This window comes from Sciurus carolinensis, chromosome 8, assembly GCF_902686445.1.
Source record: "Sciurus carolinensis chromosome 8, mSciCar1.2, whole genome shotgun sequence".
Taxonomy (NCBI): domain Eukaryota; kingdom Metazoa; phylum Chordata; class Mammalia; order Rodentia; family Sciuridae; genus Sciurus; species Sciurus carolinensis.
The window spans coordinates 145,167,038-145,190,726 of record NC_062220.1 but is presented as its reverse complement, the minus strand read 5'-3'; the positions used below and the strand labels follow the sequence as shown (position 1 = coordinate 145,190,726).

Below are 23,689 nucleotides of genomic sequence, written 5' to 3'. Positions count from 1 at the left end.
CAGTCAAGCAACATGCTAAATAGCTCTCATAATTAACATGTGTCATCCTGTACTGCTGCCTGTCCCACCTTTTGTACCACCACTTCTTTTCCTACAATGCCCTCCACGGAGCAGAGACTTCTCTGCCCCATGTCCCTTTCCTCCAAGCCCATTCTCTGAAACCCTACCACTTCAAGGAAATGCCTTCGTGCAGTGGTTTCCCCACTGCAAAGTCCAAGTGACCAATTCTTAGTCATCATCTTACTGGACTTATCAGCAGTCTCTGTCTGGGTTGATCATTGCCTCCTCTGGAGATATTTTCAAGCACCTGGCTCCCCTCACTACTTTCTCCTCTCCCTGACCCCTCGGCATGGGCACATGCCTTAGTTGTAGGTGTGCCCAGTCTATATTCCCTGGGTGATCTTCCTCCCAATTCCATGGCCTCCAGAACCACACATCCCCTGAAGACTCCCCCTCATTTCCTCCAGCTCTGCCTCCTGGTGGACTCTCAGCTGCCTAGTTGGCATCTCCCAGATCTCTCAAACTTACTGTGTGGCCAGGGCTCAACTCTACTCTTACCAACTCCCCGCCTTCAGAACATTCTACCTTCAGTCTTCCATTTGCTCAGTCAGACAACACCCTAGACTTGCACTGGTCTCTTTCTCACCCCCTACCTCCACCATCAGCAAGTACAATTAGCTTGACCTTCAGCTATATCCAGAATCAGTTAGTGCTCACCTCAGTGACACCACCCCAGTCCAAGCCACCACTTTCCTGTCCTGATGATAACCTGAGGCTTCTAACACCTTTCCCTGCTTCCAGTCTTACCCCCAGTAAGTCTGTTTTCTAAATAGGGTGTAGAGCAATCCTTTTTGAGCACAAGTCATAGCATGTGGTTCCTCTCCTGAAAATTTCGGAATGGCTCTCAAGTCAGAATAAATGTCACACATCTTACCATGAATAACTGAATATCAGGCCCTTTGCTACTCCATCTTCTACTTGCTCCCTCCACCTCAGACACCCTGCCTTCTCAATTCCCTCTTCCAGCACACCTAAAACACACCCAACTCAGGGCCTTTGCACTTGCTTCTCCCTCTACCTAGAAGGCCCTTCCCCCAGGTATCCACATAGCTCAGGACTTCACTTCCGCCAGGTCTTTGGTCACATTTCCGATGCCTCTTACTGGGGCAGTCATCCTTGAGTAGTAGTCATACCCTAATATATACAATAGGGCCCTCCTTGCCATTCCATATCCCATAACCTTTTTCTTCTTCTTCCTCTTTAACCTCCTCTTCCTCCTCCTCTTTTTTCATGCTGGGGTTTGATCTCAGAACCTCATGCATGCTAAGCACACATTCTACCACTAAGCCACCTCCCAGCTGCATTAATCTTGATACCACCTATCACTAACCACCTATCACTATGAGGCATGTATTTGGTAGTTCCTTTGTTTATTGTCTGTAAGTTCCACCAGGGCAGGAACCTTTGTGTTTGTAGTTGCAAAGCCTCGAACAGTGCCTGACACTTAGCTACTCAGAAATGTTTTAAATTAATTAATGAATATTTAAATTAGCAAATGTTACATGATGTGTGTATGAGCTCTGTGTGTGTTTTTTTATTTTTTATTTTTTTGTTCTAATTGGTTATACATGACTATAGAATGCATTTATATATTTTGATAGGTGAAACATAAATGAAGTATAATCTCTCATTTTTCTGATTATACATTGTTGGATCACATTGGTCATGCAGTCATATATGTACATGAGGTGATAATGACTGTTTCACTCTACTATCATTCCTACCCCCATACCACTTTCCTTCCCTTCACCCCTGTGTGTTTTTAAAATATTTTTTTTAGTTGTCGATGGGCCTTTAATTAATTAATTAATTAATTAATTAATATATGGTACTAAGAATCAAACTCAGTGCCTTACACATGCTAGGCAAGCGTTCTACCACTGAGCTAAAACCCCAACTCTGTGTGTGTTCATTTTAAATGCATTCCTGGCAAACGGGGAGTGACTGACAAGGTCAAAGGGCTCTATCTCTCTATCTATGTCTACCTGCCTTTATAAATATAGATACCACAGAGAGTTTCATGGCAATGGCCCCAGAAATATCTATCAATGTATTGATATATATCTAGATCTATCTTTATACCTATAGATAGATGTCTATTTATACCTCTATTTTATAGAGATAGGCAGATAAATACAGATGCATATATGTCTGGGTCCATTGCCATGAAAATCTGAATGTGTTAAACTTAATATAAATACATGTAATAGGTTGACTTTTGCCTATTTCCTTTTTTTTCTGTGTTGTTCACTTGATACAAGGAGATCATTAGTCTTTTTTTCTTTTTTCTTTTTTGTACCAGGATTGAACCCAGGGGCATTTTACCACTGATCCACATCCCCAGACCTTTTTATTTTTTATTTTGATATGGGTCTCACTAAGTTACTTAGGGCCTCGCTAAGTCTGAGATTGGCCTTGAGTTTGCAACCCTCCTGCCTCAGCCACCTGAGTGGTTGGGATTACAGGCATACACCACCATGCCTGGTGAGATCACAGTTTTTTTTTACTTTCTGATAGTGATTTAGGTGCCTGGCTCAACATTGTCAGCAAAGGTTTCCACTATCCACCAGACATGGAGAAATTGGAACTTTCCTTCTTTGCTGGTAGAAATGTAAAGTGAGAGTGTAAAGCCCTTGTGGACAGTAGTTTGGCTTGTCCTCAAAAATTAAATGTAAGGCTGGGAGTGTAGCTCAGTGGTAGAGTGCTTGTCTAGCAAGTGGGAGGCCCCAGCTTGATCTCCTGCACTATACACACAGAGAATTAGCCAAATACGGTGGCACATACCTGTAATCCCAGCAACTCAGGAGGCTGAGGCAGTAGGATCTGAAGTTTGAAGCCAGCCTGAGCAGCTCAGCAAGGCCTCAAGGAATTTAGCAAGACCCCGTCTCAAAATAAAAAATAAAAAAGGGCTGGGGATATGACTCAGTGATTAAGCACCCCTGGCTTCAGTTCCTAGTACACACATAAAAACGGTTAAATCTAGAATTGCCATATGATTCAACAATTTAACTCCTAGTTATATAACCCCCCCAAATTTAAAACAGGCACTCAGAATAATACCTTTAAGTACATGTTCATAGCAACCCTATTCACAATAGCCAAAAGGTTGAAATAACCCAAATAATAGACATTAATGGCTGAATGGATAAACAAACTATGATCTGTCCATGCAACAGAACATTATTTAGCCCTGGAAGGAATTACTGCTAACATATTACTATGGATGAACCTCAGATACATGATGTCAAGTGAGAGCAACCTAATACAAAAAGTTACATCTTGTGTGATTCCGTTTACATACAATATCCAGAACCAGCAAATTCATAGAGCCTGAAAGCAGATTGGTGTTTGTCAGGTGCTTGGGAGGAAGGGAAGATGGGGAGTAGAGGGTTTCCTTTAGGATGATGAGATGTTTGGGGAGTAGATAGAGGCAGCTGCACTACATGGTGAATGTACTAAGTGCCATGGAATTTTTCACTTAAAAGTGGTTCATTTTATGTTACATGCTTTTGACTTCAGTTAAAACAACAACAACTGTATCTTGACTTCATGTTAGAGCTTTCTTTAGTTAGTATAACCTTGACTTTCATTATGAAATAGCATTTTTTGCAAAGTCTCAGTAATAAAAAGGATTATTGTAGGCAGGCACAGTGGCGCACACCTGCAATCCCAGGGACTCAGGAGGCTGAGGCAGGAGGATCCTGAGTTCCAAACTAGCCTCAGCAACAGCGCGTAGCTAAGCAATTCAGTGAAACCTGTATCTAAATAAAATACAAAATAGGACTGGGGGAGTTCCTGCTGCGACTGGTCTCCCTGACTGATTGTCCTCCGCCCGGAGGGCTGGTTGCGGGCAGTCATTTGGCCCTGGTTTTCCCCGTCTGGTCTTGTTGGGGAGTGCTCCCTTCCCTTGTCACTGGTTGAGAAGAGCAAGGGGGCTAAGACCCCAACATTTCGCGCCCAACATGGGGCACCTTGAGGCTGATTCAAAGAAGCTGTGGCCAAAGCAAAGGAGCGGCTACAAAACCGAAAGTACCAGTGGATTGGGCTAAGCAGTTCCGAGCTTTCTCAACAGATAATTGATGATATGCAGTATGTTGCCAGTACCATCTTAGATCTACAGGCTCAACTTGATTCCTTGGCCGCTGTTGTCCTGCAAAATCATCGTGGTTTGGATCTGCTAATGGTGAAGGAAGGAGGGCTTTGCCTGTTCCTTGGTGAAAAGTGCTGTTTCTGCGCCAACGGCTCTGGCATTGTACAAGATAAAATCAAAAACCTACAAGAAGATCTGGAACGTCGTAGGAGCGAGCTCCACTCTAATTTCCTCTGGACTGGGTTACACGGGTGGCTCCCCTACCTCCTCCCACTTATGGGACCACTAATCACCATTATCCTTGTGTTCACCTTTGGGCCTTGCATAATCAATAAGCTTATCCATTTCCTGAAAAGCCAGGCTAAGCCTGTGCAGTTCATGGTGGTCTGACAGCATTATACCGCCCTTCATAATGATGATTGGGAGCCCTATAGGATCATGGATCACTCGTATCCGGACACTGGGGTCTAAGTGTCCCTCCCTTGAGCCCTGCTCCTCCTGAGGGGCCCACCTGAAGTGCTAAGGTGGTAGTCAATGACGGGTAAGATCCTCAGAGGAGGACAACCTAAGACAGGCACACCTTTGAGTAAGGCGGACCCCCAAACTGCTAGGATGATGTTCCATGATGGGTAAGACCCTCCCAGGGGCAACCTAAGACAGACACACCATTAATATAAAATAAAAAAGAGGGAAATGTTGGGACTAATGACACGTTAACTAACTTACTTACTTCCTGGCGGGTGAGCAAGATCAAGGTCTCAAAGGCGATTTCAAAAGTTAATGACGATAAATCGGACCACCCTCAGGGATTGGTTAACAACAGTTCTGCGAACATGATCAGCTCGTGCTTGCCATATAGTCCTATGGGACTCTCGCCTGCGTGAACCCCCTGTGCCTTGCTGACTTTAAGCTGATTGGTTCCCACCTAGCCTTCACCCTGCATAAAAGCTGTGTGACTTCCTCAATGAATGAGTTCCTACTGTGAAAAAAAAAAAAAAGAACTGGGGATGTGGCTCAGTGGTCAAGTGCCCCTGAGTTCAATCCCCAGTACCCTCCCTCCAAAGAAAGCATTATTGTGTCTGTCTGGAGGACATAAGTTACAAAATTTCTAGGACAGAAGAGACAAAACAGTGTTCCAAGTCAGAAACACAACTCCATTCATCTTCTTCTTCTTCTGGTAAATATATACTACTAAAGAATCTGGGATTTAATTAAGTGTTAAATTTAGCTCCTCTTCCTTTGAAGCCTCTTGCCTGCCTGTCCCAGCTCCGCACTCACCACGGGTTCCTCGCCAGCATCCGGTTTTCCTTTCTCCAGGAACTCCCACTTTATTCAGACATCCCTTTCTCCCACGCAGCCCTGAGCCTCAGCGGAAGCCGAGCTCAGTCTCAGCCCCTGCAGAGGCTGATCCTAGGATAATCCACTCTTTTTACTAGTTCTTGGTTCTGGAATAGCTACATGCCCCAGATCCAATGAATCAAAATGCGAGGGGAAGGCCGCCGGGTAGTATGGTGATTTCCAAAACATTTAAGAAAGATGGCCCTCAGTAACTCCAGGCTTCCATCCTGATTAGTTCAACAGTCCAGGTGACAAATGTCATGTGAGTCAGGGCTCTTTTTTTCAAGTGGCACAAAAGCCAAGCACACACAAGCTGAGGGATGTTGTGGGGCTCAAACAATGTCACTGGGACTTGTCACTCTCCATTTCTGGGCTCTGTTATCATCTGCATTGACATCACTACTAGGTAGGTCCTGGTGGCACTTGGTGGCAAAATGCCCCGGGCTTCCATTCTGACCCCTTTGGCAATCCCAGGAGGCCAGACTTCCACCAGAGTTCCAGGGCTAAAACTATGGAACCAGCCCCAGTGTCCATCAGTGGAGGAATGGATGAAGAAAACGTGATGTCTATACACCACGGAGTTTTATTCAGCAATTAAAAAAATAAAACTATACCATTTGCAGGAAAATGGATGAAACTTGAGAACATCATGCTAACAAAAATAAGCCAAGCAGAGAAGGTCAAGAGTCTCATGTTTTCTCTCGTATATGGAAGCTAGAGAGAAAAGCAAGGTGTGTGTTGTGGGGAAGCTCATGAAAATCTAAGGGATATCAATGGAGTAAAGGAAAGGGTTGGGAGGAGGGAGAGGAGACATACTGGGGAATGATACTGGCCAGATTATGCTGTTATATTGTGTGCATGTACAAATAAGTAATGCCGCCATTATGTGTAACCACAATGGACCAGTGAAAAATAGGGGGGGAAAGTTCCAGGCTAATGTTCACTGGGCAGGACTGTGTCACATGACTATTTCCAGAGCAGGAGGCCCTGTGAACCAAGGAGCAGGGAGGGGCAATTCCCCAAAGGAAAACCGCACTTAGGAGAAGGAGGAGAGAGCAACCCCCACTGATCTCCGCTGGATTCCAACGTGCTCCTGTGAACATGGCCAAGCGTCCCCCAACCAATTACCAAACCCATACATGCTATGCCTCCCTTGAGTCCCTCGGACCATCTCCTTCCTCCTGCTGCTGAACTTCTAGTCTACAACTGCTGCCCCTCTTCCCAGCATTTTTGCCTTCTTTAGTCCTGGGTAACAAGGTGTCCAGCCCCGCCACTCCACTCAAAGTGCTCTGGCAGCGGTCACCAATGACCCAATGCAGGGGCCTTTCTTCTATCTCTGTCCTGGTTGGTCTCTCTGCCCCATGCGGAACCGCTGTCCACCCAGACGAGGCTGATCTCTGGACCTACTGGCCACCTCTCAGGTTGGCCCTTTGTCTCCTTTACTGCCAGCCCAGCTGCCCCTGTTCTCAGCTCCCACCTTAGCCTCCATGTGCTCTCACATCTACCCTCTGTTCCTGGACACCCATTGCCTTGACCACACTTTTACAATGACGGATCCCCACATCTTTTCTGGTCTTAGCTCTGGACCCTTCCTGCCCACTGTCTGCTGTTCACTCCCACCTGGGCATCCTGCAGAACTTTTAGACCTGGTGTGTCCAGAATTTCATCCCTTATCCTCTTCTTGGCCAGGACGACATCCCAAGCTAAGATTCCCTTGGGTTGATGCCAGTCCTATTCCTTGCTAGCCAGCTAACCATGGGTAAGTTACTTCAACAAAGCCTCACTGGTCATCTGGCCTCTGGTCCTCACTCACCCCATCTCTACCTCCCCTTCCTCTGACTGACCAGGGTTCTCCCCTTTTTTTTTTTTTTTTCTGTACTAGGGATTGAACTCAGGAGCATTTAACCACTGAGCCACATTCCCAGCCCTTTTTAAATTTTTTTATAATTTTTATTTGTTCTAATTAGTTATATATAACAGCAGGATGCATTTCAATTCATCATACAGTAAAGGAGCACAACTTTTCATTTCTCTGATTGTACACGATATAGTCATACCATTTATGCAATCATATATGTACCTAGGGTAATGATGTCCCTCTCATTCCACCATCTTTCCAACACCCAGTCCCCCACCCCTCACTGCCCTCTGCCCAATCCAAAGTTCCTCCATTCTTCCCTTGCCTTCCCCCCATTATGGATCAGCATCTACATATCAGAGAAAACATTTGTCCAACCCTTTAAAAAAATATTTTTAGTTGTAGATGGACACAATACCTTAATTTTGTTTATTTATTTATTTTATTTTTTAATTTTTTTTTATGTGGTGCTAGGGAATGAACCTCATCCTAGGCAAGCACTCTACCACTGAGCCACAACCCCAGCCCCCATGCCCAGCCCTTTTTTATGTTCTATTTAGAGACAGGCTCTCACTGAGTTGCTTAGGGCTCTGCTAAGTTGCTGAAGCTGCCTTTGAACTTGTGATCCTCCTGCCGGGATTACAGGCATGCACCACTGCACCCGACTGGACCAGGGTTCTCTAAGACATCCATTGAATCATTCCACCGGTACCAGTGTCTCACTTCCCTGCCCTGCATGGCATGGGATGTATGGGTGAAGGACACAATCTTTATAACCCAACCCTATTTCCTTCCCACACTCCACCCTACCTGTATGAGTTTCCTGTGGCCATTGAAACAAATTTTCACAAAGTTGGTGGATTAAAATCACATGACTGCGACATCACTCCACCTGAACACTCAGGAATCCCTAGTCATTCTTGGGCGCTCCAGGTGCCTCCTCCTCTCTGCCTTTGCTCTTACTGTTTCCTCTGCCAGATGACCCATCCCACTCCTATCAACCAGCCTGTCTTTTTACTCTAACTTCAGAAGAACATAAATCATCCTTTTCTTTTTACTTTTCCTTAAGCCCCATAACCAGGTAGGGTCCCTGGAGCAAGGAGCTTCATGATATTGAATCCTAGCGACGGGTTTGCATATCTGAGCTCTGTTGGATGGTGACATTCTGGGAGTAGGGACTTTGGTGGGGTACATGAAGTATTTACTGACTCCAGAAACAGTTAATGAAATCTGCTTTTGTTGTTGGCTTTCCCCCCATGCTGGGATCAGAACCCAGGACCTTGTTGCATACTGGGCCAGTGCCCACCTCTGAGGTACACCACTACCCCTTACTAAGACTCTTTTGTTGTTGTTGTTGTTGTTGTTGTTGTAGGTGGACACAGTACCTTTATTTTATTATTATGTGGTGCTGAGGATTGGACCCAGGGCCTCATGCTCCCTAGGCGAGCGCTCTACCATGGAGCCCCAGTCCAGCCCCTAAGACTGCTAAGATCCAGTTGGTAGTGGTATGGTTTTATAGGGGCTGTCAGTTGTTTCCTCTGCCTGGCCCAGCCGCCCTTATACCTTTGCCTTCCTTGCTGGAGAGTCCCTCTGCCCCATCGCAGTTGCCCTAAAGGCCATAGCACTGGCTCTGATCCATGATGTAGGGCTGGTCAGTCAGAGCCAGAGTGATTGTCCCAGATGAAGACATGAGATTCAGACTGGGCTAAGCACAACTGTCCTGTTCTGGAATTGAACGTGGAAGCTAGAGAGAGAAGGTGGCAGTGAGCTGGGGTGAGGAGGGCCTTGAGTAACATGAAGCTCTGTCCCCTCCCCAGCACCGACCACCTGGAAAAGGCTTGCCTGTCATGGGGAGAGTGAGGCCATACAGGAAAAACATGGAGCTTTGGGTGGTCAGTGAGGCAGGGAGATGTGAGACAACCATCCCCGAGGTCAGCTCCACCCTGGACATCCCTTTATGAGAGCCGAGTGACCCCCTTCCTGCCTCTGCCTGTTGAGGTTGGATTTCTGATGCTCATACCTGAATGAGCCTTGACTAAAGCGAGCCTCAGCAACTTAGCAAGACCCTGTCTCAAAAGGAGCTGGGGATGTGGCTCAGTGGTTAAGCATCCTGGATTCAATCCCTGGTAACAACAACAACAAAAAGGAACATATGGTGGAAGCTAGGCACAGTGGTGCACGCCTGTAGTCCCAGCTACTTGAAGGCTGAGGCAGGAGGATTACTTAAACCCAGGAGTTCTGGGCTAGCCTGAGCAACTCAGCAAGATCCCATATCTTAGGGATTAAAATAAAGGAATTTATAGTCTAATGCTCTGTACACTGTAGAAACCCAGCAACAAGGACTTACTGACTTCAAATGACATGTAAGCTAAGACCTAAAGGAAGATAAGGCCCTGGTCATCCATAAGGGTCAGGAGGGTTATCCAGGGAGAACAGGACATGCAGCAAGGTCCTGAGACAGGAGAGAGTTTGGAAAGTCAAAAACAGATGTTATGGTTTGAACTGTTGCCCCGACAGAATTCATATGCTACATCCTAACCCACAGGACCTCAACATGTGATGTGACTTGGAGATAGGGTTTTCTCAATGGCTATTGGGTTAAAACAAGGTTCTTAGGATGAGTCCTTACCCAGTATGACTAAGGTCCTTATAAAAAGGGGAAACAGACCCACCCACCCACGGGGAACATCATGTGAATTTTTGAGACAGAGACCAGAGCAAAGTGTCCACAAGCCAAACAACACCAGAGATTGGCAGCAAACATTATAAGGGAAGAAATGCCTAGAACAGATTCTCATTCATAGTGCTCAGAAGGAACCAACCCTGCTAACCTCGATCCCACACTTCTAGTTTCCAGAACTGAGTGCCAATGCATTTCTGTTGTCTGAGCCACCAGGTTATGGTACTTTGTTACAGCAGCCTGAGCAAACTAATATACCATGTGCATCGTAAGGTAGCCGGGAGGTCACCAGGGAGCGAGGGGTAATGGAGGATGGGATTAAAGAGAGGGTCAGGGCCAGTTCACATATGACCTTTTAGTCTTCAAGCAAGACTGTGGATTTTACTTTAAGATCTTAGAAAACTGTTGATTGGTTTTATAGCTGTGGTTAGCAGGGACGAGATGCCATGTACAGAATGATCTGGAGGTGGGAAGAAGTGACAGAAGGACTAGCAAGGACACCACTGCAGTGGTCCAGTGAGATGAGATGGTGGCTTGGGTTAGGTGGCACCAGTGGAGGGGGAGAAGATAGATGAGCAACTGGACAGATAAGGATGGTTCTTATTCTGAGACAGAATATCAGAGCTGGGGAGGGGGTTAAATTTGTGGGGAAGAATGAAAGAATCCCTTTCCATCATATGAAGTTTGGGATGTGTGTGCCACGTCCCAGCAGACAGGTCTCAAGTGAGCAGACAGGTGGGCCTGCCCATCCAGAGCTCAGAGGAGGGCCTAGGATAAGGTCTGGGGACCTGGCAGTATCAAGCTGATCTTTCATGCCACAGAAAGTGGTGAGGACAGGAGGCCGGGACTGAGCCGGAGAATTTCCTGTCCTGGGCCGGTGGAGATGAGTGAGAATGATGCATGATCGCTGGTAGATGAGGAAAAACAAGGCCGGTGAGCTGGATGAGTCCAGGAGCCTTGGAGGGTGTCCCTGAGGAGGGGGCAGGTTCAGTAGGTGAATAGGAGTTGACCAGGGGAAGAGAGTGTCAGAAGGAACAGAAGCATAAAGATCAGAAGATCAGTTCCCAAGGGCTCCATAACAATGACCCGCCAACTCGATGGCCCCAAAGGACAGAAGTTTATTTGCTCATAGTTCCAACATCCCAAGCAAGGGATCCTCGGGGCCATACTCTCTCTAAAGGCTGTAGGGGAGAATCCATCCCATGTCTTACTCTTTGCTCCTCGTGGTGCTAGTGATCCTTGTCGTACGTGGCTTATAGATGCATGACTCCAAGTTCTGCCTCTGTCACCACACATTTTCCCTATGTCCGGCTTCTCCTTCTCTTCTCTTAAGGACACCATAATGGACGAAGGGTTCACCTGACTCCAGTATGGCCTCAACCAATCATAACCACAACAACCCTATTTCCAAATAAGGTCCCATTCAGAAGTTCCAGGAAAGACGTCCAGGGGGGTGGATTCAACCCCCAGCATATCCCAAGTGAAGGAAGATGATGCCTGTACGTCACAAAAGCGCAGGAAACTGGGGAGGTTGAAGCCTAGTCAATCGGACCACAGACTGGAGAGGGCTTGGGGAGGTGACCTTAAAAGTTACTTCCAGTTCTACACTGAGAGCATATATGTTCATGGAGCCTTGAAATATTGGTTTCTTAGAAATGACATCTTAAACCAGGTGCTGTGGTAAACGGCTATAATCCCAGAAACTCAGGAGGTTGAGGCAGAGGGATCTCAAGTTCAAGACCAGCCTCAAGCACTTAGATCTTGTCTCTAAATGAACATTTAAAAAGGGCTGGGGATATAGCTCAGTGTTAGAGTGCCCCTGGGTTCAGTCCCCAGTACAACAATAACAAACAAACAAAAAGAAGGGAGAAAAGAAATGCTACCTTAATTTGTATAACTAGCCATATCTATGTGAATTCTAGAATAAGAACATGGACTTTATTCAGTGAGGTACAGGGCAAAGCTGAACTAGAACAAAGAAGTGTGCTTGGAAATGGAATCCGATGCAGAAAAAATGATTTATAAGGAAACTTTGATATGTGTTGCTTTAAAATGGGGTGGAAAACTGCAGCCTGCTTCCTGGCAGCTTATGTAAATAAAGTTTTATTGGCACACAGCCATGCCTATTTGTATATTGTCTGTGATTGCTTTTGTACTACAACGACTGGGACCACATGGCCTGCAAAACCTAAAATAATTACTCTGGACCTTTGTCTTAGTTTTGTTCAGGCTGCTGTAATAAAATACCCCAAACCGGAAGCTTATAAACAACAGACATATTCGCTCACAGTTCTGGAGGCTGGGAAGTCCAAGATTTGGTACTTCCTAGTTGATAGATGGCACCTTCTAACTGTGTCCTCATGTAGTGGAACAGGCAAGGCTGTTCTCTGGGGTCTCAAATCAGTTCATGAGGGCTCCACTCATGAGCGCTCTCCTCCCTAAGGTCCCATCTCCTGATAGGATCACTCTGAGGGCTAGGTTTCAACTTGTGAGTTCTGTGAGGACACAAACAGTCAGACCATAGCAACCTTTAACAAAATATTTGCTGCTGCATGGAGGAAAGGATGGAGGCTTATCGTTCAATGGGTACTGAATTTTTCAGTATGGAATGTTGGGAAACGTGCTGCCGACAGGGGTGGTGATGGCTGCATAGCAGGGAGAATGTTCTTAATGTCTCTGAACTATACACTTCAAAAAGGTTAAGATAGTAAATTTTATGTGTTTTGCCTCAATAAATAGAAAAAAAATAACAGATAAGCCATCAAACTATAAACAAACAAAAAACAAGGCAAGAAATGCACCGGATGTTTCCACCAACCCTAGACTGTGGTGTCACAGTTCTTACCCAATCCTATTTAACCCTTTGAAAGATTTGCCTTGTCGAACTTCCAGTTCACATGAAATTCTGACCTTACCTTAACAAATACAAAACCAGACAAAAAAACAACAAAAGTTTGCCAATTCCAACTTCAAAAGGCTAAATAGAACGGGTACATTGGCACACACAGGCCTGTAATCCTAGCAGCTTGGGAAGCTGAAGCAGGAGGATTGCAAGTTCAAAGCCAGCCTCAGCAACTTAGTGAGGTCTTAAGCAACTCGTGGAGCTCCTGTCTCTAAATAAAATATAAAAAAGGGCTAGGGAGGGCCAGGGCTGTAGCTCAGGGCAGAGCAATTGCCTATCACGTGTGAGGCAATGGGTTTGATCCCTAGCACCACATAAAAATAAATAAAGGTTTTGTGACCATTTACAACTAAAAATATTTTTTTAAAAAAGGACTGGGGATCAGTGGTTAAGGCTCCTGGGTTGAATCCCTGGCACCAAAAATAAAATAAAATAACGTAAAATAAAATAAAATTAAAAGGCTAAATAAATCATAAATCATATCCAAATGGAGAAAGCATTAAGAAAGCATGCTTACAAGTAATTTTTAGTGCAATGAGAAAAAATGTGATGTAATGCAAGGTGAAAAAAATCTGGAGACAGTATGATCCACACTTCTGGTGTCTGGCAAGTCCAAGATCAAGGCTCTGGCAGACTTGGGGTCTGGGTAGTGATTATACAGATATATTCAATGGTCAGAACTCATCAAACGGGGGGCTGGAGTTGCAGCTCAGTGGTAGAGTGCTTGTCTAGCACATGTGAGGCACTGAGTTTGATTCTCAGCACCACATAAAAACAAAATAAATAAAGGTATCGTGTCCATCTACAGTTAAATTTTTTTTTTTTCAAAAAACAAGCTGTTTTTATAAAAACAACTCATCAAACTGGCTACGTGCTGTGGCACACACCTATAATCCCAGCAACCATGAGGCTGAGGCAGGATTGCAAGTTCAAGGCCAGCCTCAGCAACCTAGTGAGACCCTGTCTCAAAATTAACAACAAAAAAAGGGGGGCCGCTGGGGATGTGGCTCAGTGGTTAGGCGCCCTTGGATTTAATCCCCATTAGTAAAAAAAACAAAAGCAAAAAAACCCTGCATGCTATTGTATGTTCATTATATCTAAAAAATAAAACATCATAAATAACTTCAACCAAAAAAACCTCAAAAATCAAAACATAAAAGCAATGCATATTTTGTTTATGTTTTGGGGTGCTGGGGATTGAACTCAGGGGCACTGGACCACTGAGCCACATCCCCAGCCCTACTTTGTATTTTATTTACAGACAGTCTCACTGAGATGCTTAGCACCTCACTTTTGCCGAGGCTAGCTTTGAACTCTTGATCCTCCTGCCTCAGCCTCCTGAGGCATGCGCCATTATATAGGATTATAGGTATGCGCCATTGTGCCTGGCAAAACAATATATTTTTGTGCTTACTATTTCTTATAACATTTAGATTGTGTCATTATAAATAGGATTAATGGAACTCAGTGGAGAAGTAAGTGATGTAACACGAAATAGGTGTTAAGTCAATCATAGTAAATTTGACTTGTTATGTTGAAAAAGTTCCTGAAACATGTTTGCAAGTAGACCCAGTACTGCTTTGCACCTGCCAAGTGAATACTACCTTGTAATATCCCCCAGTAGTTTGAAAGAATTATGTTGTAGCCTGTCTCTGTCCTCTATTTATTCTGTAATAAACAAGTTTCAAATGAATCGAATCTGGTTCCAGTTAGCCTGTTTATGTCCTTTTCACCATACCTCTGGGGCAGTAACAGAGTCCACGCTCTCAAAGAGAGAACCCCTTAGAGTCTGGATAGCTTTGTTCTGAAGGAACTTTTCCAGCTGAGGAAGCACCTTGGCTTCCATGAGGTTCTGTGGAAGAGAACCTAGTATCTGCTGTGGACTGGACTCTATCCCCCCCAGGGTGAAGGGACGCAGGTCATCAGAATGGTGTGATTTCGCAAAGCCAGCCCAGGGTTACAGTAGGGGAAGTGCTGGGCTGTTTTCTTATACCTTGTTCATTGTCCGTACCAGCCCAGATCTTGTTGAAGTGGGAGAGAGGACGGAGAAGAAGGGAAGGCTTTCGAAAGTGGGTGTATGGGACACTCTAACTCCCACAAAAGTGGCCTTAATTCAAAACTCTCTTCCTTTTCCAGAGGATTAAAAGGAATAGGCTTCACTATCCTTTCTCCAGGTGATCATAACCGTCTCCCCTGAGCCTTGGTTTCCTGATGTGTAAAATGGGACGCCTGTACTAAGTTGGCAGGGCCACACTGAAGACTGTGCCAAGCACAGTGTCTGCAGCTGGCTGAAGAGGAATTCTGCAGACGTGAGCTGGCCTTAGCATCCAACAGCACCACAGCAGGATGGGACTTGCTTCTATTTCTACTTCCTCAGCAAGTGCGAGGTGCCTCTGTCAGCACTGGGGTCCTACTAAACACAGCAGGGATTTGGGGCCTTCCTCTCTGAGTTGCCTAGTTAGGGTAACCAGTGCTGGAAAAGAGGTCTCTCATAAGAACATTCTAGACTTTTCCACATCACACAAGCTAACAGTAACCCAACAGGGCTCTTTAGTGTTAATTATGTTCCTTTCCTCAAGAATGTTATCTCAGAAGGTGAAAAGAAAACTGTTTTTAAGGAGTTAGCCTGTGGACCATTAAAAAAAAAAAAAAAAAAATATATATATATATATGTATATGTATATATATACGTGTATATATATATGGGAGAAAAGAGTGGGGGCTTGGTGTGGGTTCTCTCTTTCAGGATTGTTATTTTTTCTGAAAGTGGTAGGACATTCTTATTGGCAACTATAAAAGGCAGAGGAGCTATAGGGAGAAGAGAACACAGGTAACAAAGGAGGAGAGGACAAGCTTTGGTACGACTCCTGCCAAACAGAGCCAGGAATCTCTCCAACGCCAAAGTGCAGAATTGGAAGCGGCAAGAAATCTCTCAGAGTTTTAGGAACGATTCTGGGCCACAGCACGGGGCCTCCTCTGTCCGGGCCAGGAGAATTCTGGCAGCGGCCCCCGGCCCAGACTTGTTCCTACATAATTGAAGTCGAATGTGCAGGGGGGAGGGTGGACTGAGGAAGGCTCCATGCTCCTCCAGACTGCAGAATCTTCAGCATCCTGCCGTTGACCCTGTTTGGGATCAAAGCCAGTTAGTGTTGATTTTTTGCAGCATGGAAACAAATGCAATGAAGCTGTTTTCCTGAGGCCTGCATTTTGTAAGGAAGGATTTTAATGTTTTTCCCCCCAAGGACAGGTGGAGGGGGGAGCAGTGGAGGAGTGTGACGTGGCTCTTGTATTGCTGACATTTTTGCAAACTGTTTTGGGATTGCAGCTTCCGCATGAGCGTAAAGGAATCAGATGAGTGGGTACAGCTTTAGCTAAGCAGTGTCTGTCACCATAGAAAATTCCTAAAAAATGCTGCTGGAAGTGACCGTGCATGATAAGTTAGAATTTGGTTGCTCTCGGTTGGAGTGTATCCAAGAGAACACTCTCCTTTTCCTCCTAAAATTTTCCGCTGACTCTTCTTCACTTCTAGGCCTTCCTCTGTGATCTGTTCTGCTCCAGAAATTAATCTGTGCTCTCCTTCTCTTCAGTCAGTACTAAGTCCTTTGGTGCTAAACGTTATGTTAATGATGTAAAGTGACACCAGTTAGTTTCTCAAGTTGTGGGAACACCTCATTCTTTTTACAGGGAACTTGACTAATCCAGAGCTCAGGGAAAAGCCTGAACTTTGCCTCTTGGGCCATCACCAAAACATTGAGAATTTAGAATTGAGAATCCATGCAGCGGGGAGAGGGTGGTAGTGGTGGTGGTATGTGTGTGTGTGTGGTAGGATGTGTCTGTGGGCTTTCCTTATTTATTTATTTATTTTTTTTTTTGTGTGTGTGTGTGTGTGTGTGTGCTGGGAATCACATACACTCTACTACTGAGCTACATCCTCATTCTTCTTCTTTTTTTCCCGGTGGTACTGGGGATTGAATCCAAGGGGTGCTTTACAACTGAACTACATCTTCAGCCCTATTTTTTTAATTTTCATTTTTTAGTTGTAGATGCACACGATACCTTTATTTTATTTATGTGGTGCTGAGGATCTAACCCAGTGCCTCACACATGCTAGGCAAGCGCTCTACCACTGAGCTATAACCCTCAGTCCTTTAGCCCAATCTTGAGACAGGGACTCACTAAGCTACTGAGGCTGATCCTCCTTCCTCAGCCTCCCAAGTAGCTGGGATGACAGGTGTAGGCTGCTGCACCCAGCAGTGTTCTTCATTTTCACATGAAGAAATAAATGTACAAGGATATTTAGTCTGGAAACTGTTCTGGGCAAAAGATGGCAAAAGGTATCTCCAGGTCAAAACTGGTTCTTCTATTCCACATTTATGCTCAGTGCTTCAGGCTTACTTTTATCAACTGGATTATCAACTGGAAAGAAGTGCACCACTGGCTGCTTTATGTTAGGGTAGATTTATCCTAGGTCTTGTAAGACTTCGTGCTGCAGATTTCACTCTTAGACTTCCCCACCTGGACCAACTTCCCTGCATTAATTTCTAGGCAATCTCAGGCTGGATCTGAAAGGAGTCTTGGGTCAGGGGATTTAGAACAAGGTCTGAAAAGAGACAAAGCAGCTTTATTTCATTTAGTGAGCTTGGTAATTAGCCTTGGAGTAACAAATGTTATCTGTACCAGCGCAGCTCTGTGCCAAGTACCAAATCTGCATTTCCCAATGATCCCAGTGAGAAGTTTTTGACCTAAAGCAATTTAACATTCGGCCCCAAAGACTATGATCATCTTGTGTGAAACAGATTGTTAATCTCTTCCTTTCATGCGGCAAGAGGGCAAAATCCAGATTAAGAACTACTGCAGAACTGCTTTCATGTTCTCCTGAGCTTCCAGAATTAGAGACTACTCAATGTTCATGAAAATAAACTGGCTACAATGCTTCTGTAATAGTACTGGCTTCTGGAAGTACTTTCAAAATTAATGCCTGACGGAATGGATAGCCCAAGTGTGAGCCCACTGGGGACAGTAATGAAACTTGAGATTTTAGGTGGAGGTTTATCACTGAAAAATGAAGTGAGTGGGAAGGAGTTGAATGTGTCATTAGTCAGGCCACAATCTCTCTCCCCCAGTGAAACACAGAAGATGGCTTATGTAACTTCCCCTAATACACAAATGCAAATTTTTTTTGTTTGTTCCAGGCAGACTCCATGTGGAACAGCATTTCACAGAAAAACCATGTTCACATTAGAGGGGGAGGAGTCACTTGGCCTTGGCACTAGAGTAAACTCTGAGTTCCTGAAGGGAAAGGTCGTTCTGTTACTGCTTCACTGTCACTTCACATTTTTAACTTTAAAAAATTTACATCCATTTGGTAGAGCCACTAGGCAGATATTCCCATTTTAAGAATTTTTATAGGCAAGATTGAAAGTGGAGCTGGGGATGTAGAACATGTGTTTTAGCAAGAAGAGGTGCTGGGTTCCATCTCCAGCACCACCACCCCATCACCCCCACCCCCACAAAAAAAAAAAAAAAAAAAAGAGGGGCCTGGCCAGCAGCAGAAGCCTGCCACAGAATACTCAGTGGCATCCTAAGATTGATGAAGGCGATGGCTAGATCTGACTTCGATGTTACCCTGCACTAGTTTTTATTTATTTATTTTGAATACAAGGGATTGAACCCAGGGACACTTAACCACTGAGCCATCCCCAGCCCTTTTTTATATTTTGAGACAGTGGCATGCAGCATTGCTTAGGGCCTTGCTAAGTAGCTGGGGCTGGCTTTAAACTTGGAATCTTCCTGTTTCAGCCTCCTGAGTCACTGGGATTATAGCCATGCACCACCGCACCCAGCTTCCCTGCACTGTTAGCCAGAAAACTGGCTGAGCTTGGTGGTGCAGGCCTGTAATCCCAGTGACTCGGGAGGCTGAGGCAGGAGGGTTTAAGTTCAAAATCAGCCAGGGAAACTTAACCAAGACCCCGTTTCAAAAAAAAAAAAAAAAAAAAAAAAAAGTTGGGGGGGCGTGTCTGGGTATATAGCTCAGTGGTAAAGCACCACTGGGTTCAATCTCCAGCACCAAAAAAAAAATAAAAGTATATATGTATAAATAAGCAGCACAAATTGGTTCTCCAGACTCTGAATTTCCCTTCTACTGCTAAGAGAGCAGGAAGGCAGCACAACCATTATGCAGCAGTGAATTCAGCTTTATCCCAGAGAAAACAAGTTTCCTCCAAATGTGAAATGACTCTTCCCTTTTATACATAAGCCTATAGACTTCATCACACTAGCCAAAATGTGCCACCAACCCAAGCAACATGGCATCTCCCACCATGGCCGAATCACATACAGTACTTGGAGAGTGAGAATCCTAACTGCACCAGGAGAGGGTTTCCAAACCATGACAGAAGGTTGCTCCTTCATGATTTGCCAAGTTCTGACACTACTGGCTGGCTGTCTACCTAAGTTTCTCAGCACTTTGGATGTGACAGCTTTGCTTTGCAGTTGTAGTTGCTTCAAGTGCTTTGTATTACCAATGTCCTAAGGAGCCACATTTGTGACAGTTTTCAAAAAAAAAAAAAAAAAACCAAACAAACAAACTCAGCTTTAAGGTCTGGAAGCGTCTCAGGTTAAAAAATCAACTCCTTCTCATTTACAAAAAAGAGTTATGGGTCTGGGTCTTCCTCTACTCTAGACATTCAAATTCAGATAATTTCCCCTGATCTGTATCTGGTTCGTCCACTCCCCCGCTTTTTTTCTTTTTCTTTTTTCAGGTACTGGGTATTGAACACACAGGTGCTTTACCAGTGAGCAACTTCTCAAGTCCTTACTAGAGTCTCACTAAATTGCCCAGGTTGGCCTCAAACATGTGATCCTCCTGCTTTAGCACCCTGAGTGGCTGGGATGACAGGTGCGTGCCACCATGCCAGCTCAGGTTCCACCTACTTTTTGTTGGTTTGGAAAGCTGCAGAAAAGGGGCTGAAAGATGGACAATCTCACTGCTCACTATCCTGTCAGAGTTGATTTTTATGCTTATCTCTAAATCCAGGTCATTAACTTTCTTGATTAGATATGTGCTCCTAAGCAAATGTCAGAGACACAAACTTCACACAGCAGAATAATTTCAAAGTTTGGTTATTTTAATGCAATTTCACTGTTCAAGGAAGTATGGTTCATTTCCATCCTGAAGAGAACACTAACACCTCCTATCTTATCTAATTTTGTCATAACTCTTTCACCTTCTTTTAAAATAACATTTTCTTTACATATCTTGATAAGATCCCCCCCACCACCAACCCTCGAACAGTTCTTTCAAACCTTCAAGTAGTTTGGGGACCTTTGCCTATTTGCTCATTCCTCTGGGCACAGCCTTCCAGAGCGTTTGCCCCACCTGTGCTGAAAACTGCTGCTCTCCCAGATGGAGGCAGGGCTGAGTGATGGAGGCGATCATAAGGAAATGAGGAGCGAGCAAGCTTTGTAAACTACTTCTTAATTAGTATGCTACAATCCACCCCAGCTTGTGCAAGGTCAGACATGCAAGACAAGTACTTGGCCAAAACAGCAGGATTCTAACTAGTGTAAAAATAGATTTTAAATAAAATAGAATCTCTATAGGAAAGACAACTAGGTTATGCTTTACATTCCCACTCTTGCTTTAAGATATCTGTATATTAAAGTCCAAGGAGGACTCATAGCATTAGCGTTGGTCTGCCCTAAGTAAAAATTAAGAATGTCTGACTGAGTACATTCATTTTGCAAAGTTACAGGTAAGGTTTTTTTGGGAAATGCTGTAGCACATCCCCCAAACTGGATGGTGATTAGCAACACAGCTGATGAATTAACAACACGTAAGACTGTTTAAGTCAAAGGGGATGAGGCCCAATCACAGCCTAAAAACAATTCTGCAATGTGACATTTTAAAACCTTTGGCTAATTATAAAGCAGGGGAAAAAAAAAAACATAAAACCATCATTTAAACAGTATGCCTTGTTAACCTGTCCAGCTCCCTCTTCTAGAAGCTAAATTCCAACATGGTTCTCACTTCAGTTTCACTCAATTATGGCATGTCATGAATTATTTGATGTTTCTGGTTCTAGAGAAAGTATACACCCCTCTGTTGGCCCACAAAAAGCATTACATGACTGTTTTAAAGGGGGCTCTGTTGAAATTCAAATTTTAGGATTTAGTAACAGCCTTTGGTTATATCTTGAAAGCATAATTGAAAATCTGCCCAAGCTCCCTCTAGCTGCAACCTGAACATGCAGTTGGATCTTTTGTAAACATTCAGAAAATACTGATCCCAGCAAAATACACAATTAGCTAGTCAGAGGCCTCACACTATGTTTTCACGTGGATGATAAATCTCCTCTTATTCTTGCTAGATACTAGGAAATCCACTCTGAGATTTAAATCTTGAATAGTCATTAAGCCTCTTTCTTATTTGAGGTGCACAATGATGTGTGGAGTCACCAGAAATAAACAAAGTGGAACTGCCACCATTTTTCCTACACTATGTTCACTCAATCTGTCCTGGGTTGTTTTTCCTGGCTAGCCCTAGGGCAAGAAGAGATGGCTGCTGGTGACAAGCCAGTGCCTGGCTTACAACCCAGCCTGTCTTCATATAACATTCAAACAATTCTTCAACTCCCCAGAGGAAGGGTGGGATGGCAATAAGATGAGGCTGGTGCTAGGGAATTTTCCTAGCTCCTAAGTAGCCAATGGGAATCTGTCTTTAAAGCAGCTGGGAGGTTTAGTGCTAGGTAACATTACCTTTGAGATTATGAAAAAACTTCATGTCTTTTAAAACTACCCTAGAACTAAACATCAAATACTCCAACTTAATAAATACAACGGAAAAATGCACAGCAGAGTTGGGGCATCTACCAAGCAAGAAGGCAAAATGGTCATTAGAATGTCTGAGGTTAATGAACTCTTACCACCTTTGAATACACTGTCCATGTGCATCTGCTCTCTCAGCATCCTCTACATTCATTATGCCACACTAGCAAATGAAAGAGCCAAACGACCGTGGCTTGATCCTTACTTGTACTTATTAGGGCCCACCCTCCCATTTAGCCAAAGGTCCCAGCACACCCTTGCAGTGCCAGGGAGAACAGTCTCAGGGATGTTGTTTCTCTGAAGATCACTTGCCCCTCTTGCTTCGGCCCTTCCTGGAAGGCAGCTTCCCACTGCCCCCTGAAGAGGAGGGGCTGGAGGTGGAGGCCATGGCAATGTTGATCTGTCCCTCCTGTATTTCCTGCCGGGTTTCAGCAGGCAGGTGACTGATCTGCTGCTGAGTCTCCAGGTAGAACATGACATCACGCAGCTGCTCCTGGATCTCGGTGATCTGAAGGTCTTTTTGGTCGCAGGTTTCTTTCAACAACCTTTCCTCCTCCTTCAGCTTGTTCTGCAGGAGGACCTGGTTGGCTCGCAAACACTTGTTCATTTCCTGCTCCTCCTGGAGCTCAGTTGTGAGTTTGGCCACTTTTGTGTTTAGCTGAGTGCACCTTTTGCAAAACAAAGACAAAAGCACATCTTTTCATTTGCTGACACAGTCGGCTTTCTACTCTGGGACTGAACAGTAGCAGGCCAGGACCTCAGAATCCATTTTAGAGCAGACTCCCCCCATCTCCTGTGCTGAGGTAGACTGCTTTGCTGCCATTGTAATCGGCCAGGCAAAGAAAGAATTTTGCTCTGGTTAACCCAGGTATATCCTTAAGCCACTTCTAAAGCATCTGAAAATTTTCAATAGCAGAAACTTGTGGGACTCATGGTGAAACTGCTTCTCTGTCAGTCCATAGTTAAATGGGTGCCTCAAAGGTAATAGCTATAATAAAGAAGTTATGAGGAAAAGTGACATTCTTGGAAAGTCAATTGCTCTGACCTCACTGCATTTGCTGGAGGAAAAAAAAAAAAGTGCTTATTCAAAGGGCTTTCCAAAATTGGGAATTCCCTATTCTTAATGTCCAATCTTACTCCTAAGTAAAGAATTACAAATGAAAACATCATTTGAGATACCATTTTTACATTTCAGAATACCAAAGAACTCAGACACGGGAAAAGAGGCACACCTACATGCTGGCACTAGAGTGTGAACTGGTACAGATTCTTTGGAAGTCAACTTAGCAATATTTATTTAAAAAAAAAAAAAAAAGTTCACAGTTGAGCATAGCAGTGTATGCCTCTAATCTCAGCAATTTGGGAGGCCCAGGCAGGAAGATCATTAAGTTCAAGGCCAGTCTGGATCTTATCTTGAAATAAAAAATAAAAAGGTCTGTGGATGTAGCTCAGTGGTAAAGTGCCCTTGTTTTCAATCCCCACTATCAAAAAACAAATACAAAATAACAACAAACAAAAACCAAAAAAACCAAAAAAGTTACCTCTTACTAAAGATCCAGGAGGTTAAAAAAAAAAAGAGCATCCACAATTCTTTATTTTTTTTTAGTTGTTGATGGACCTATATTTTACTTATTTATATGTGGTTCTGAGAATCAAACCCAGTGCCTCCCATGCTAGGCAAGCACTCTACCACTGAGCTACAACCCCAGCTCATTAACTCTGAAATTCTTTTAACTCAGCTCAATTTGTATGTAGGAAAATTTAAAATTTCTATTAATATTACAGTGTTGTTTTTACAGCAGTTTAAAAAAATTTGGTGAGAGTTTCTGTTTGGGGTAATGAAAAATTCTAGAAGCATAGTGTGATAATGGTCTTGCAACACTGAGTGCACTTCATGCTAGTGAATTTACACTTGAAAATGGTTAAAATGGGACA

General features: G+C 44.2%; 1 protein-coding gene and 1 long non-coding RNA gene across 4 annotated transcripts in view; one reads left to right on the top strand and one right to left on the bottom strand.

Annotated features, from left to right (window-relative positions):
* Window positions 1-23,689, top strand: part of LOC124990901 (uncharacterized) — a 48,020-nt gene that overhangs the window by 10,062 nt on the left and 14,269 nt on the right. The window lies entirely within an intron of this gene.
* Window positions 20,655-23,689, bottom strand: part of Brap (BRCA1 associated protein) — a 28,445-nt gene continuing 25,410 nt past the window's right edge. For all 3 annotated transcript variants that reach the window (XM_047561420.1, XM_047561418.1, XM_047561419.1), the window contains exon 12: window positions 20,655-22,422. In XM_047561420.1, the coding sequence (XP_047417376.1) occupies window positions 22,059-22,422 (364 nt within the window). In that variant the 3' untranslated portion in view covers window positions 20,655-22,058. The remainder of the gene's footprint in view (window positions 22,423-23,689) is intronic.